This window comes from Sorex araneus, chromosome X (genome assembly GCF_027595985.1).
Source record: "Sorex araneus isolate mSorAra2 chromosome X, mSorAra2.pri, whole genome shotgun sequence".
In the NCBI taxonomy this organism is placed as follows: domain Eukaryota; kingdom Metazoa; phylum Chordata; class Mammalia; order Eulipotyphla; family Soricidae; genus Sorex; species Sorex araneus.
In genome coordinates this window covers 366682964-366699471 of record NC_073313.1, presented here as the reverse complement: position 1 = coordinate 366699471, position 16508 = coordinate 366682964, and the positions used below count along the sequence as shown (strand labels likewise).

Below are 16508 nucleotides of genomic sequence, written 5' to 3'. Positions count from 1 at the left end.
TAGCACAGCGGGTAGGGCATTTGCCTTGCACGTAGCCGTCCCAGGTTTGATTCCAAGCATCCCATATGGTACCCCGAGCACTGCCAGTGCAATTCCTGAGTGCAGAGCCAGGAGTAACTCCTGAGCATTGCTGGGTGTGATCCAAAAAGCAAATAATAATAATAATAATAATAATAATAATAATAATGAAATGTGTCTAGTGGATAAGTTTGTTATTGTCCTGTTTAGTGTTAGCCTGTGAGTAACTTAGAAACACCAGGGAAGGTCTGAGAAGTGTACACATGCTTGTGGGAAAGGGGTCTAGATGCCTTTTTGTCATTACTGTCTTAGCCCAGGGCAGGTGTTAAGGGAGAAGGTAAAGTCAGATGTGAGTTCCCACATCCCCTGTCCTCATCTGTGCTCAGCATGTTTCTCCTCCCACAGAACAGATTTGTGACCAGTGCCATGAAAAAGCTGAGAAAAACCCTGGAGTACCTGTATCAGGAGGTGAGTTGGGTGATCCTCTCCCCCATCACTCTGGGGCCTCATATCTGAGTTTATCTGCAGGTATCCGACACAGCTGAGAAGGTTGATGGGTCAGATCTTGCATGCTGGGGAAAATATGGCTGCCAGGAAGGCAGTGGAGGTTAAGGGAAAGAGACAGTTCTGGAGAAATCTCTTTTTTCTCTTTTTCTCTCTTGAATAAGAACTCTGGTCCTTGACACAGCACTGTGATCTCACTTGGATCCCATTTGTGATTGACCTCTATCCTAAAATTTCTCTCTCTCTTTCTCTGTCTCTCACTCACTCCCCTCCACGGCTGTCTCTCTCTCAATTCTCTGATAGTGAATTCCTGGAGAGTTCCTAAATCTTTACTAACATATCTTTCAAGAACGACCATGAAGAATTCGGTAGTCTCTCATTTTCCTGGAGGTCACTATAGCTCTCATGTTACCAGAGAGGACCACCCAGTCCATTGAACAGTGAAAGGGGAAGGACTCCACTAGGGGGTCGTGAAAACCATGTTTTTGGAATGTGGCCAAATGTCTCAGCTGCAGGTTCAGATGCTGTGACCTACCCCAAACTCTACAAGAGCCTTGTATTTAAATAAAGGTCCATCAAGCTCAGTCATCCCTGAACTTGGCATCTAGCCAGAAATCTCTGAGCTAACGGAGTAAATGTTGGTGTCTTCCAATGCCAAGCCTCTCCCTTTTCTGCTTTCAGGTTCCTCGATCATTTGTAAACCTGGTAGATCTCACTGATACTCAGGAGTTCTCTGCCTTGCCTAATATTTGGACACGGAGCAGGTAAGAAGGGAAGTGTACTGGGACCAGCCTTTTCTGATGCCTGCAAAGTCACTTGCTAAATTCATCTTTCACCTGCATTAATTGTACTGTGATATCCAAAGGATAATTATGTACAGGAAATCAGACCCCATGTGTGATGGGTGGTAAACAGACAAGGAAAAGGGACTCTCAGGTATATCTTAAGGGAACTCAGAATGAGTATCCGGGACACAGCTGTGTTTTACTGCACTTTATTCAGACCCTGGGCTCTTTCTTTGCATCTAAATTTTTATTTTTTTAAATTATTTATTTAAAATTTTTTTCTTTTGCTTTTTGGGTCACATACAGCCAATGCTCAGAGGTTACTCCTGGCTCTGCACTCAGCACTTACTCCTGGCGGTGCTTAGGGGACCATATGGGATGCCAGGGATTGAGCCCGGGTTGGCCGTGTGCAAGGCAAATGCCTTACCCGCTGTACTATAACTCTGTCTCCTAAAATATATATATGTATATATTTGCTTTTTGGTCACACGGCGATACACAGAGGTTGCTCCTGGCTCATGCGCTCAGGAATTACTCCTGGCAGTGCTTGGGGGACCATATGATATGCTGGGAATCCAAACACCCTACCCACTATGCTATCGCTCCAGCCCCTTAAAAATATTTTTAATGAATCACCGTGAGACACAGTTACAGACTTAGAAATTTGTGTGATTATATTTTAGTCATACAATGATCAAGTACTCATATCTCTACCTGTGCCCATTCTCCATCACCAATGTTCCGAAGATCCCTCACGCTACTTCCACCCCATCCCCCCATTGCCTCTGTGGCAGGCACATTCCATTTTACTCTCTCTCTCTCCTTTTGGGTGTTATGGTTTGCAAATATAAGTAGTAAGTGGCCATCATGTTTGGTCTATAGTCTACTTTCAGCACACATCCCCAACCTGAGTCAGCTCTCCAAACATCATTCACTTAGTGGTCCCTTCTTTATCACAGCTGCCTTTTTCCCCAGCATGTGAGGCTGGCTTCTAAGGCATGGATCAATCCTCCTGGTCCTTATCTCTATTAACCCTGGGTGTTAATCTTCCATTCTGTTACTTTATAGCCCATAAACAAGTGCAGTCATTCGATGTCTGTCCCTCTCTCTCTGACTCATTTCACTTAGCATGATAAATTTTAAAAAATCGAATTAATAGCTAGTGGGGGAAGGAATAGACTATTGTGAGGGAGGGATGAGGGACCAAAAAGCTGAGAAAGGGAAGGTGAGGCAAATGTGAGATGCTGAGGAAAAACAGAGGAATAAAACTAAACATCTGCCCCAATTGGTGTGATGCCAGAGACAAGCTTCCCCCAGCCCTGCCTTCCCTTGAGTTATTTGCAAGTTTGGTCAGGATGTAGCTCAGTAGTAAATAACCTGCCTTGCAAACATGCAGTCTTAGTTTTCACCCATCTACACACACACTTGCACAAAGATGAAATGACTTGAGAATTTAAAAAAAAACAGTTTCAGTGCTTATAAAACCAAAGGAGAGGCTGATGTAAGGGTATAATCTAGTTTTTGCATACAGAGGACTTGAATGAGATCACTGGTGCCTAGTAATACACATACTCCAGCAGGCATGTGATTTCCTAGCAAAAAACAAGGTGGAGAACCTGAAGAAAACCTTGGGGTGTTTTCTGTTTTGTTTTGTTTTATTTTATTTTTTTGCTGTTCCTTCCTCCAGCAAATAACAATTAGTTTAGGCAAGAAATCTCAGAAATATTACTTCTGGTTCTGGATACAAGGATAAAATATTTTCTTCCAAGAATTTGAATTGCAAGTATTTCTGATTTTTTAAAACTAGAATTTAAATACATTAAAACCAGATGCTAACGTTTCAGGCTTCATGCAGGGAAAGGAGCTCTAGTAAAAATATGTCCTTAGAGGCACCTGGAGTTGGAGGCATTAAATAAGTGGGCCAAGCAGGGGTACATTGTGGTTTTGAAGAAGAAGGGAGCTGAAGGGTAATGGAAAGGTGAGAGGAACTTGAGGTTTATCCCGGTGAAAGGGACACAGTTTAGAAGGTGTTGCATCAGGGGGAGCTTTCCACATACATTGTGACCCACCCCAGGGAAAAGCAAATGGAGAAACATCCCCATGATATATCATTCCACCATGCATTTACTTATTTCTCCTGCATCTTCATAGACTTTCAACTATTGATGAGACCGGCTTCAGTGTCCCCAGGGTTTTATTTCCTGCTGACTCTCAGGTCTCAGAAGCCTGAGTTCCTTTTATGAATCCTTCCTAGCTGTTTTTGGTTGTCATTGAAGCCCAGAGTCCTTTTGAGTGGCTCTGCTTGGGTTCTGTCTGCTGCTTGGGAGGCTGCACATTTACCACTTATCTTATGACTTTCTGGCCCCTCTTCTGCTTGATTTTATCTGCAGCAACAAAACAAAGTCCTGCAGGTGTTCAGAGAAATCGGTCCAATATAAAGCTTTTGCACAACGGTCCTATCAGGTGAGCTTTCTCTGGGACACTGATGGCTGGCTTAAAGATGCTGGTGTCGTGGAGCAGATCGGGGATGGTGGGAACGATTGGGGGACAGTTGTCCAGAATTGGACTTTTTTGCCTGAATCTAGGACAAGACTCATATACCAGTGAGAGATGCTCTTATTTTCCTTCCTGATAATGAATCAGTCCCCCTCCCCCCATGGCCACCATTGGGTGTTAGAGATGGCAGTTGCAGTAGAATATCGGGTGAAAGAAGTTGAAGAACTTTGATATTTTTCTGAAAATTCTTGGCTCATCATCTACACTTGTCCCACTGCATGTGCTGCTGGTGGGAAGATTTCCAGGCTTACCAAAGTACGCCAGATTACCCAAGTTATCTCAGATTGCAACCCAGAGTCTAGTCAGTACTCATGGAAGTGTGTTTACTAGTTTAGAGAACAGAATCAAGGAGAATGAATGGACTATTGATATCACTGTCCCAGTGAGCAAAGCGTTCCAGGTAATAATGTATGTAAACATGAGTCCTGTTTATGAAAAGCATAGTGAACAAAGTTTTAGACCCCCTCTTTCTTTCAAGATATAAAACTTATTTTGAGTGTTTAAGTGGCAAATCCCTGTATGAAACTCAGCCCTTGAAGGACTTTGTGAGCCTTGTCCAAGGATGCTCTATTGCTTTCTTCTTGAACTTCCTTAGAAAATATTCTGGGCCTATCTGCTACTAACTGAAGGTCATCCTTAGATAGAAAAGCAACCCAATTTAATGTCTGGAAGAATCTGGGATGTCAGACGTGAGGGGGCCTTGTGAATAACATAGAATTTGGAATAGCAATTGTGATAAACTCTAGGTATGAGAACCAGTGGATAGGGTCCCCTGAGGGATTCTGGAATCATGTTCTTTTGCTTTCTCCTTCAGGAAACTTGGGAGAGGGTCGTGGCCTCCAGCAAGTATAATCAGGAGGAATCCTTTGCTCTGGTATTTCAGCCCATTTTCAATGACAAAGAGCAGTCCCCTCTCTTGGTGAGAATCTGACCCATGCTACGGTAAAACCTACCTTATATCAAGCACAAAATGTAACTCTGTGGAGAAAAAGGTGGTGACCATCTGCTTTCCTTCCTTGTATAAATGCCCAATGGGCTGGAGAGCCCCTGGAGACACTTTTTAGTAGCAAAACAATCTGCAGGACTTCCCTGATGTTTTCAGTCTGGAATCAAAGGAGAAGAAGGAATATTAGATCCTTCCTTTTCTGTTAATCAACTATGCTCAGCCATGGCCCTGTCTCTGCTGCTTCTGTTTATTCCCCTTACAGGGAGCCCCATGATACCGAGGAGCAGCAACATGGTTGTCCTGGCATGTCCTAAATTAAGTGTGGAAGTGGTGGGTGGAGAGAAAGCATCAGGATGGATTAAAGCTACCCCAGTTGCCAGGGAGAACTTCAAAGTGTGGAGATGCCCCTCATCCTTGGGAGGGGCGTGTGCAGGCTTCTTATTTGGTTCTCTTTCAGATGGAGCAGTCACTGCAAGACTCCAAAGAACTGGGAGTGCACCTCTGGAATGAAATGGTGAGCGTTTGGGGTCCTGGAAAATTGCTATGCCGGTGAGTGTACAGGGCTTATTTGTAGAAAAGGAAGCAAGTAGTGCCCTCGGTCTCTGCCCTCTGCTATCTGATAAGCTACAGGATGCCCACATGACCCAGCCATGATGCTTCTGGACCACAAGCAGTTGCACTGGGAAATCAGACATGCACTTACCATATGTGTTTCTTACTCTATTGTGCACATGTAAACTGGGTCAGGGTTTGGTTATCCTAGTAACTTCTGTCCAGTTGACTTTATTCACTAGCACTGATATTTTCTTTAGCTGCTTTAGAGATCCAGGTTGGCACCTAAGATTGGCTATTGGTTTGCCATCAAACGTACCACGTGCTAATCCCATTCCACCTATCAGTAGCTTCATAATCCAAAAAAGAATTCAACTCCTTTTCATCCAAGCAAAGGCTACACCTTTTGATTTAACTTACCACAATTGTATTGCTGCCTCATTTTCAAAGGAAGGGCACCTGCTGCCTATTTGAACTGTGTCTATTCCTCTAGCTGCAACACTCACAGCCCCTGGGCTGATTGGTTGTAATTCACAAATAGCTAGAATATGTAGTTTCAAAAGACACCAGAGACCTCATATTTGCATTTCTTCCTAACTTCTCCCACTCAACCATCAAAACAGCTCTTTTTAAAATTTTCTATGAGACATGTTTGATTTCCATCTCTCTTATTCTCTCCCTCTCACTATCATATCTCTTTCCATCTATCTCCCTCTCCTTCTCTGTCTCCATCTGTGTCTATACCTTCATTTTTCCTCTATCCCCATTTAATGTACCATGCCCTGCATTATAAATTTTTGTGTTTTGATGCAGACTGACCAGTAGGATGGGGAGTAAGGGGCCAAAATGACAGAATACATATGAGTGTAGTCTCTTACTTTCTGAAAGCATTTGTCTGACACATAGGTGTGATGGTATCTCTTCCTCAAACTCCACTTGTTGCTAGTCTGTGAAAACCCAAGAATGAGAATCTTACTCCTTCTGCAAGGAATGGTTCCATTTACCCTCACTGTGGAAACAACATGCTAACCCTGGTAAAGCCTCTATCCTCCAACCTTACCATCAGCTTACTTCACTTTTATCAAGGTCCTTCAGCCTGGCACTTGGTGACATTTTGTCCTAAAGTAGAACTCAGGAATACTCAGAAATGCACCAAATAGCATTTTTCCCTCCCTCTCCTGAAGGTCAGTTAATACAGAGAGGTGGGTGAAATTGAAGTTAAGGTCAGCCATCTGCACCATCCTAAAGTCATGGGATCCTGAAGTCAGAGAGCTCCAGTGGAGAGGGGTTCAAATTATCTTTTGGGGAACTGAGGGACTGGAAGTGCAATTTTGAAACACATTCCCACGTGATGCTGATGCTGAGTCCCCGGACCAGACTCTAAAATACTCTGGTGTGTGTCTTAATCAGTAGCACCAGAAAATATTCCCTACAAACCTTTTCTGGCTTAAAGCTCAGCTTCTCTTCTAGATGGAGCCAAAGGGACAGAGAGAACACCCAAAAAATGCAGGAGAGAGGATGCTGGTGAAATGTCCACCTAAGGTACAGAAGGGGTGTGGAGAGTGGGAGGTGTTATCTGCTGAATTCCAGAGAGATTAAGGTTACCTAAAGGAATTCATTTGTATCTGAGTCATTATCTCCTTGATATGCCAAACCTTCAAAATCCTGCATACTTTGCACACAGAGGGTTGCATCTAGATAAGAGAGCCATTTAACAAAATAAAGTCCTTTTCTTTCTGGAAAAACAATATCCCATCTCACTTTGCCCCAAATGCCCCAAATATGAAGAACAGGATTTTAAACATGTGCCTGATAAGTATTGGGTGTAGATTTAAGGTTACTGATTCAGACAATGTAAAAATTACTAACAGGAATGAATAGACTTCTTTGAATCATTTGGTAGAATATTTGCTTTGTGATGAATTGGTAGGTTTTATTATTTATTGGACAGTAAAGCCTGATAACGAGATCTTGACTCCAATGTGTTCCTTTCCTCTGCAGGAACACCCCTACCTGTTCACCTACAGGAACAGCAACTATAAGCCCAGGTGGTCTTTATCCTACCCTGCATTAACGGTATGAGGACATTTTCTTTGACTGTCTAACATGCATATAATTCATGGACCATGTTTTTTGCTGAGTGTTTCAAGAGCAGTATACGTCTGTTTCCTTGCAGTTCAAAGCATATCTTCTCATGACTATAAGGCCAGTGGGGTCTTCGAGTGATTTATGTGAAGTGGGGAGGAGAGAGGTGGCAGCTCAGAGAAGGAAACCAACTAACTGCTTTCTATCTATCCACCGCTGGCACCAGGGTACACGTGGGGAAATCTAGGACTGGTAAAAGTTGGTTATGAGCCTTGTTCCTTGCAGGAAAGGAAATTCAGTTCTAGACCTTCATGAGGCCTTTCTTGCCCTTGCCTTTCTCTCAGAAAAGGATTTCAGGAGAAGATGAGCAGTGAAATGAAGCAGATCTTTATTTATTTTTTCTCACACTTTTTTAAACACCATGGTTTACAAAGTTGTTTATGATTTATTGCAGGCACAGAATATTCCAGCACCAACCCCCCCCACACACTGCTACCTTTCCTTCACCACTGTCTCTATTTTCCCTACCACCCCTCAAGCCTAACACCTTGTGGGACCACAATAATTTATTTTATATTGCTTGTGACCCATAGCGTACTTAACAAAATGATCAAAAATATTTCCTTAGAAGAAAATTATGGAAATTATTGTATCTTGTCATGTGGGTATTAAATCCTTGTCTGAAGGATTACAAAATGTTACAAGTTAAGCTTCTGTGCTAATGTATTTGTTAGTCAAGATTGGTTGGCTTCTGTATTACATCTCATTCAATCTGGTGTGCTGCTACTGGATTGTCAGAGCTGTAGAGTGTGGAGCTGTCCAAAAAAATTCAGAATACTTAACTGGACAGTCTAGCTGGAGTCAAAGTTTGTACTCCTGGGTTTGCCTGGTGGCAGAGATGGTGGATTGGCATGAGTGCTAGGGCTTCCAGAAGTACAAGGAAGTGGGGGTAGGTAGCCTATCCCATTTCTGAGGAGGAATGTTGCTTTCAGCCACAGGGGCTGGTGTACCTAAGGTTTCAGCAGGGTTAAGTTCACTGTGAGGCTCAGTAGTCCTGTGGCAATAGATTCTGGTCAGAGGCATATTGGCAATTTTGGGGTGTGCAAACCAGCTGCGGCTGGGGCTGTGTTGGAGTGGGCACTGACTCACCTTTTGAGAATGTCCCAGGTGTCTCATACAGGTATGGGTATTTGAGGAGGTTTTTTTTACATTTAATTAATTTTTTTAACTGAATCTCTGTGAGACACATAGTTTCTGAGCTGTTCTTGATTGGTTTACAGTCATATGATGTTTTGACGCTTCAGACACTTCATCAGTGTACATTTCTGAACAGGAATGTACCCTGTTACCCATGAGGTAGATTATTTTTTTGAGATTTATTTCTGTGTCTTTTGAACAATAATAGCATAGCAAAGCTTATGTCATGCTGGTGGAGGTGGTTCGTGGGGGTGACTCGTACAGCAGATTTAACTTGGAGAAAGGTAGACAGACAAGGGAGAGAGAAAGAGAGAGAGAATAAAGACATGTTCAAGAGAGAACTTGGCTTATTCTGGCTGAAAAACGAGTCCCAGCACACACCCCAGCATTAGATATGAAAGTATGTAAGTCCGCATATCAAACAGGGAGTGGTGGGGGGCAGCATATGTGCTCTTACACCGCATGTGCTTAGCAGCAACACATAGGCTCATGCCGCACATGGACTTAGGTAACATGTGCATGTGCTTCCTTTGTACCTTTTATAAAGTTTTAATCAACCAGTATAAGCCTAGGTAAGGGTCAAATGCTAAGATGGTTGCCAAGGGGGTAGAGCTGAGAGTAGTTGTGATGTTCTTTGAATTTCCTGTTCTGGCATTTGTTACTGGGGTGGGGTGGGGGGGGCGTCCAGCCTTCTCTGGGTCTGTGCTGGTACTAGGTAAAAACCTTATCAGGTCTTCATTCTTTTGTACACAATTTTGTTTTTTTGCAGTATTTGGGCTGTTGACTTTATTGGTTACTAAGAATTCAATGGCATGAGGACACTCCCTATCTACCTGCCCGACTCATGTTTAAAACAGTTGGACATCTAGTACCCTGTAGTTCTTTCATGTAGAGCAATGTGCTAAGAATAGAAGCTCTAGTGATCACATGTTGTTTATAAGTAGCAGAAGATACTCAATGCCCTTCCTAAGTCCTTAGCAAGTTCTTTTGAACTCATTTTAGGCCTTAATCTGAGAAAAATATACCAAAAGATTGGTTTATTATGAGGAATAGAAAAGACTGGGAGGAAATCCAAGAGAATGAATGAGGTGAAGTCCTGAACACAGTAATATTCATGGGAAGAATTTACCAAAGTGAGGCTGAGATGGAGGAACCACCATCAGGTTGGTGAGTCTCTGAGGAATCTCAGGGATGTTGAAGAGAAAGAAATCATGAATGGCATTCATCTATGCTGTGGTAAATTTGCAATTAGACTAATTTTCTCTCTCTCTACTATTTTTCAGTATTCATTTTTCGTATTTTTTTGTCTTATTTCAGCTCAAACAAGTGCCAATCGAGTGCCCTAAAGAGAAGCCCTCCAGGACTGTTCCCTTGTCAGGTACAAAACTTGAGTGACTTGAAACTTACCTGAGCCCTGATTTCCCCTAATTGGAGCTCCTGTAGAATAACAAGGGATTTCTACAATATTTTAGGGGAGAGAGGGTTTTTGAGGACAAGAGAATAGGTCTTGAATGGAAATATGTAAATTCAAGCCCATCTTTAGCATTTCTTTAACTAAAACATGATGATGTCATTAACCACTCCTCATGTTATTGTTCACTGATATTGGTTCTGAACTCTGCTGCATTCTGCAAATAACACAGTGTTAGTTGAATGAGCTGATGTGATTTCTCTGTGACTAGACCTCCAAGAAGTGCAATTGTTCCTCAAAGAGTATAACTACATTTAAAAGGAAGTATCATTTACTACCTATACCTCCCTGGAAACCCCAGCAAAATTTTGTAAAGTTAACAATGCTATGAACTTGTTATCTAAAAACAGAAAAAAAATGAAGCAAGTGAAAAACAATACATAGAACAAGAGTGTTCCAAAACATCAGTTGCTCACCTTGTTCTTGGTCCTGTGAACCAGGGAAGACCCTGCCTCTTGGCTTTCAAACCCAGTATCTGGTCTAATGGACCAGTGACCTTTTTTATAATCTAAGTGTACAGTGACAGTGGCAGGTGTGTCAAAGTCTCTGAACTTTTTCCCTTCCCATCACCCCAAGTCTTATGAAATATCCTGGGTCCATTTGTCTCAAGAAGCCCCTACTGCTTGTTTCTGTCACTGTCAATGTTACTGTAATCCTGTTGTTTATTGATTTGCTCCAGCGGGCACCAGTAAGTTCTCTATTGGAGACTTGTTACTGTTTTTGGCATATCGAATATGCCACAGGTAGATTACCAGGCTCTGCTGTGCGGGTGAGATACTCTCAGTAGCTTGTCAGGCTCTCTGAGAGGGATGGAGGAATTGAACCTGGGTTGACTGAGTGCAAGGCAAACGCCCTACCCACTGCACTATCACTCCATTCTGTTTCTAGAATCAAGAATTCTCAGAAAAATCTCTGATCCTTCAAGCCCATTAACTCTAAGGACTTGTAGGTTCTATTGGTCCTAAAATACCTTCATTACCCTCACCCCGCTATTTAAAAAGTAATTATTTGCTTTTCACCTGCATAACTACTGAAATAACACTCTAAGGGATTAAAATGAGTTAAATTTGCATATTACAAATTGTAGCCTATACTGAAAAATAATGATGCATACAGGCCAAATCTCATATAACAGGAAATCTATAGCTCCAATCACTGCTCCCACAAATGTTTAAGAACAACGGGGCACAACAGGAATTTACCTGCTCTGGAAGAGAGGGATAGACTTCATGCAAATCTTCGAGCTGAAATAAACCCTCAAGCCTCATTGAAGAGAAACTCAAACACCAAGTGCACTGGCTAAGGAAATATAACAATCACTGAAAAAAAATTAAACCAGCTGAAGCATGAACTGACCAAGGCTTTGAAAGTGTTCATAAAGATGGAATTTAATGACATAAGGAAAACAGCAGTAATACAGAGCAACAGATTTCAGTATGCAGAAAAGTGTATCCATGATATTGAAGACAAAATACTGAAAGGATTCCCTCTGAGATCAGTACAAGGCAAAGATGTTCACTGTCTCCTTTTTTATTTCAATAAGATATTTGAAGTCTTGGATAGTGCAATCAGGAAAGAAAAACAAAGGAATGCAATTTGGTAAAGCAGAACTCAAATTTCACTATTTTCAGATGACATGATAAAATGTATAGAACTCTTAAGAGTCCACGGAAAATCTTCTAGCAACAATAAAAGAATGCAGCAAAATAGCCAGAAACAAATTTAAGTTACAAAACTTGGTGTAATTCTTATAAATAAAGAATGAGTTAGAGGAGAAAGTGATCAAGGTGTTTTTCCCATTTAAAATAGTGTTCCCAAACATCAATTATTTTGGAATCAATTTAACAAAAAATGTGGGTGACAACGAAAACTTTAAATTCGTTAAAAATGATAGAAGAGCATAGCAATGAGAAAAATATTCTATAATACTAGAGTAGAAGAATCAAAATTGTTAAAATGACTGCCCTACCTTAGCTCTTGCCAGCCCCAGGCTGAAGCGATAGCACAGTGGTAGGGCGTTCGCCTTTCACGTGGTTGACCTGTGTTCGATTCCTCTGCCCCTCTGGGAGAGCCCGGCAAGCTACCAAGAGTATCGCGCCCGCACAGCAGAGTCTGGTAAGCTACCCTTGGCGTCTTGTATATGCCAAAAACAGTAACAATAAGTCTCACAATGAGAGACGTTACTCGTGTCCGCTCGAACAAATCAATGAGCAACGGGATGACAGTGACCTAAGCTCTTATTCAATGCAATTTCATCCAAATTCAGAGGACTTACTTTCAGGACCTAGAAAAGTCAGGGAAAGGTTTGTATTGAATTAGAAGATTCCACAAATAGTCCAAGGCATCCTAAAAATAAGAAATTGAGAGGTATATCTTTAGCAGTTTGGAGTTGTCCTATAAAGATATAATTACCAAAATTGCATGACACTGGGACAAAGATAGACTCTGATCAATGGGCAATAGTAAAATGCCCAATGTCAAGATACCATACTTGTGTTATTTTTCATAAAGCAGCTGGGAACATGACATGGAGTATAGGTACCCTTTTCAATAAATGATGCTGAAAAACCTGGATAACCACGAGTTGCAAATTAAAGCTGGAGCCATAATAAACACTTTACAAAAAAGTCAATTCAAGTTCGATCAAAGACCTTGGATTTGACTGGAAAGTATAAATTACACTGAGGAAAATATGATAGCCCACTGAAAAGGCAAGAGAATCAAAAGCAAACAAATGAGACAACATCACATTAAGGAATTTCTTCATGACAGAAGTCACATGGGCCAAAACGAAGATACCTAACTGAACAGGAAAAGTATTCTTATTGAATGTATTTGACAAACAATTGCTATCCAGGATATATAAAATACTCAAAAGGACAAATAACAATAGCAACAAAAAATCCAAAACCCTATCAAAAATTAGTAAGACATTTTTCAGAGGAACTCATGTGAATGACACATTAAAAATTGCCCAGCAAAACTCAACAGTAGCAAAATCCTAATAAAGAAAACTATAAAAATTCACCTCACACAAGTTAGAATACACCTATAAAAAATAATGGGAAGAATCTGTGTTGGCAGGGATGTGGCTCAAAAAGAAGTCTGATCCACTGCTGGTGGGAATATTGTCTGGTTCAGCCCCCATGGAATGAATTTAGAATTAAACTGAATTAATACTAAATGAATTTAGAGTTAAACTGCCAAATGACCCAGCAGGTTTACTTTCAGCCATCTATCCCCAAAACAGAAAATATTCATTCAAAAGGACATATGTACAGCATTATTCAGTAAATACTTAATCCTATAGCTAAATTACTGCATTAACCTAGGTGTCCAATGTCAGATAAATTATGAAGACGTGGTATATATAAATAATGGAGTGATCTGCAGCTGCAAGGAAAGAAAAAAACCATACAATTTACTTGGAACTGGAAGATATCATGTTAAATGAAGTAAGCCAGAAGAAGAATGTCAAACACAGAATAATCTCCTTTACCTGTGATTCTACACAACTCATAAAGGGGAATTTCCTCCATCTACTTTGGCCTCAGAGTAAATGGTAGAGAAGGACATAAAAGGAAAAAATGAAGGAAAAAGATGAGAAAGGGATATAATGGTAGAACAGGGTTCATGCATCTCACACGTACTGACTCATAAAGCTATGTATCAGATAAACTAATATTGAAAACCTAAGATGTAAACTAGAGCCACTAAACTTTGAAAAGTGCATGTTGAGGTGGCAAGTAAAGGGTTGGTGAAGAGAACATGGGAACACTGGTAGAAGGAAGTACACAGTGATGGTGGTGTACTATGTAGTGACCAGTCATCTGTCACTATATCACTGTCACTGTATCACTGTCATCCCATTGTTCCATCGATTTGCTCAAGCGGGTACCAGTAACATTTCTATTCATCCCAGCCCTGAGATTTCAGCAGCCTTTCCTTACTTGTTCTTCTAAACAGAGCAGTATTAGAGGGCCTTTCAGTTCCAGGAGAATAAGACCCGTTATTGTTACTGTATTTTCCATATCGAATATGCCACGGGGAGATTCTCAGATTCTGCCATGCAGGCGGAATACTCTAGGTAGCTTGCCAGGCTCTCCAAGAGGGATGGAGAATGTATATAAGAGAATACAAGTATGTTAAAAAAACATAAAAGCAAGTATGTTAAAACCAAACACATGTGTGCTGCTTTAGGTATATCAGTTGGCTAGAGTGTAAGAGGTCGATTACAGGAGCTTTTTTAATAGTCTCTGGATCTTGGCCATTGATGGGATTACATGGCACCAAGGGCCATTTCTGAGTGTGACTGCGAAGCTACTTGAAAGTGGGGGATTTGGGTGGAGGAAACCCAGTCCTGGTCCCAGCAGGCATGGAGATCTCAGCCCCGGGTCCTGCATACCTAGCTTCCTCTGCCAGTTACTTCATGCATGAGGCTCGTCCGAGCATATGGAGAGTGGCCCTGAGCATGGCTGTGGCTGGGCTCTGGAGGTTTTTGGCTGGTGGGGCTCTGCTTGGGGCGGGGAGGGAAACTCAACCCACCCCCATCTGAGGGGCCCTGGTGAGGACAGCTTGGTGCGGTGTCAGGATACTCTATATCTGTATCTATATCTGTAAAATATTATTGAAGCACCATCAATTACAAAGTTAGTCATAGTTGAGTTTTGGACACAGTGTTCCAGCACTGAAACACCATCATTGTCAACTTCCCTACACCAGTGGTCCCAAGTACCCTGCATTCCACAACTCCTCTCCTGCCCCCCAAGCACTTACTAACTCATGAGCATGTGTACACACACACACACACACACATCTGGGATCATGAATATGCTTACGTGACCTAGGGAATGTAAAGGAAGGCCAAAAGTATCCAGAAAACTCAGAATATTTTTTCCCTTACTTCAAGTGTTTCAACAACAATGTATATCATTCATATTTTTGGCCTTAGGGGGTGTCGCACTGAATTATCGATTTTTTTCACTTCAGTTCATTTATAAGTTGGTGATCAACGTATCTTCTTTGTCTTCCAACCAGAATATTAAGGTCTGATATGACACCCAGATCTCACATTTACCCTACTTTTATTCTCAGTTCACAAATTGAAGCCATCTGACATCAAGGTAGTTGCAGCTGTGGGTGACTCTCTCACGGTGAGTTACTTCAGTTATAGATCAAAAGGGGTAGGAGAGATATTAGTCGTGGGAACTAAAGAGAGAATACCCCAACCTTAACCGAAATTTTGCCATCTCTGGTCCTATTCATCTATCCATCTCATGACCACACCAGAGTGTATTTCTTACCCTTTTAGCTTTTCTCACCACATTATAACATTTCTCTCCACCTCTGGTGGCACTAGGATGAAAGGGAGCTCAGAAAATGGGAGACATCTTTGGTGGAAGGGGCCTGGATAAGCAGAAGTGTGGCAGGATTACTCGAATATTCCAGCCATAGTCAGGATCTTCCAAAGATCAGGAAATTGTTTATTCCTGGGAGAAGTGCCAAGGGAATGTTCCAGGGTAGGGATGGGGTGGGAAGAGTGGCTGAGACAGGATTAAGTATGTAGTGCTTGGTACTGAGAGTCATTTAAAGGATGGAGGTACTAATTCTAACCCTAGTGTGTCAATGAAGGTATTCTGTGGTGATATCCCAGAGCTAGCATAAATCTATCTATGCTAAACACAATCAAGCCATCAAATTCATGGAAATGGATAACGTCGTTTCAGGTTCTTGGACACCAACATTTGTTAAATTGCAGCCAGTGAAAGAGCTGTATTTCTGTTCTGTGGATCAGTAGCATCGATGGCCACCAGCTTCATGAATCCCCAAGGCCCTGCAGACACCTTTCCCCTCTCTGCCCTAATAGTTTTAATATCACATTTGATATTCTCAAACTATTCTGCAGTATGAGTCATTTCTCTTTTTTTCTTTTGGTTTTTCTTCCACAGCTGACTGTGCTCAGGGTTTACTCCTGGCTCTATGCTCAGGGATAACTCCTGACAATACCAGAGATAGAACCATTGTCTGCAGTGTACAAGAACAATGCCCTAGTCACGGTTTTAGAACTGTGGCCCCCAATATGACTCAATTTCATATTGGGTTACAAATTAGGAAAGTAAGGGTGGTTGAGATGAAGGGAGCTTTCTTTTCCCCTAGTTATATGTGCTCGACCTTCATAGAACCACTAGGTCTTGTATCCATGTCTAGAGTTCCATTCCTAGGGATTGCTTGCTGACCTCTCTGCAAAGACACTCCTGCTCACAGCCTCCAATGAAGGAGAGCAGTCTGCTGAGCGTGGATCAAACTGTGGCTTCCTGGATGAGCCCCACCACCCACTTAAAAGCCCTGGTTGCCTTGGGGATGCTCTTATGATGATGCTCCATCAACAGGGCAT

The 16508-nt window shown here is 41.8% G+C and overlaps 1 protein-coding gene across 1 annotated transcript in view; it reads left to right on the top strand.

Moving 5' to 3' along the window:
- Positions 1–16508, top strand: part of XDH (xanthine dehydrogenase) — a 171660-nt gene that overhangs the window by 119315 nt on the left and 35837 nt on the right. Inside the window, exons 41-48 of the mRNA XM_055121366.1 lie at positions 424–486; positions 1204–1286; positions 3698–3837; positions 5072–5139; positions 5267–5323; positions 7363–7437; positions 9961–10021; positions 15209–15267. Of these exons, the coding sequence (XP_054977341.1) occupies positions 424–486; positions 1204–1286; positions 3698–3837; positions 5072–5139; positions 5267–5323; positions 7363–7437; positions 9961–10021; positions 15209–15267 (606 nt within the window). The remainder of the gene's footprint in view (positions 1–423; positions 487–1203; positions 1287–3697; positions 3838–5071; positions 5140–5266; positions 5324–7362; positions 7438–9960; positions 10022–15208; positions 15268–16508) is intronic.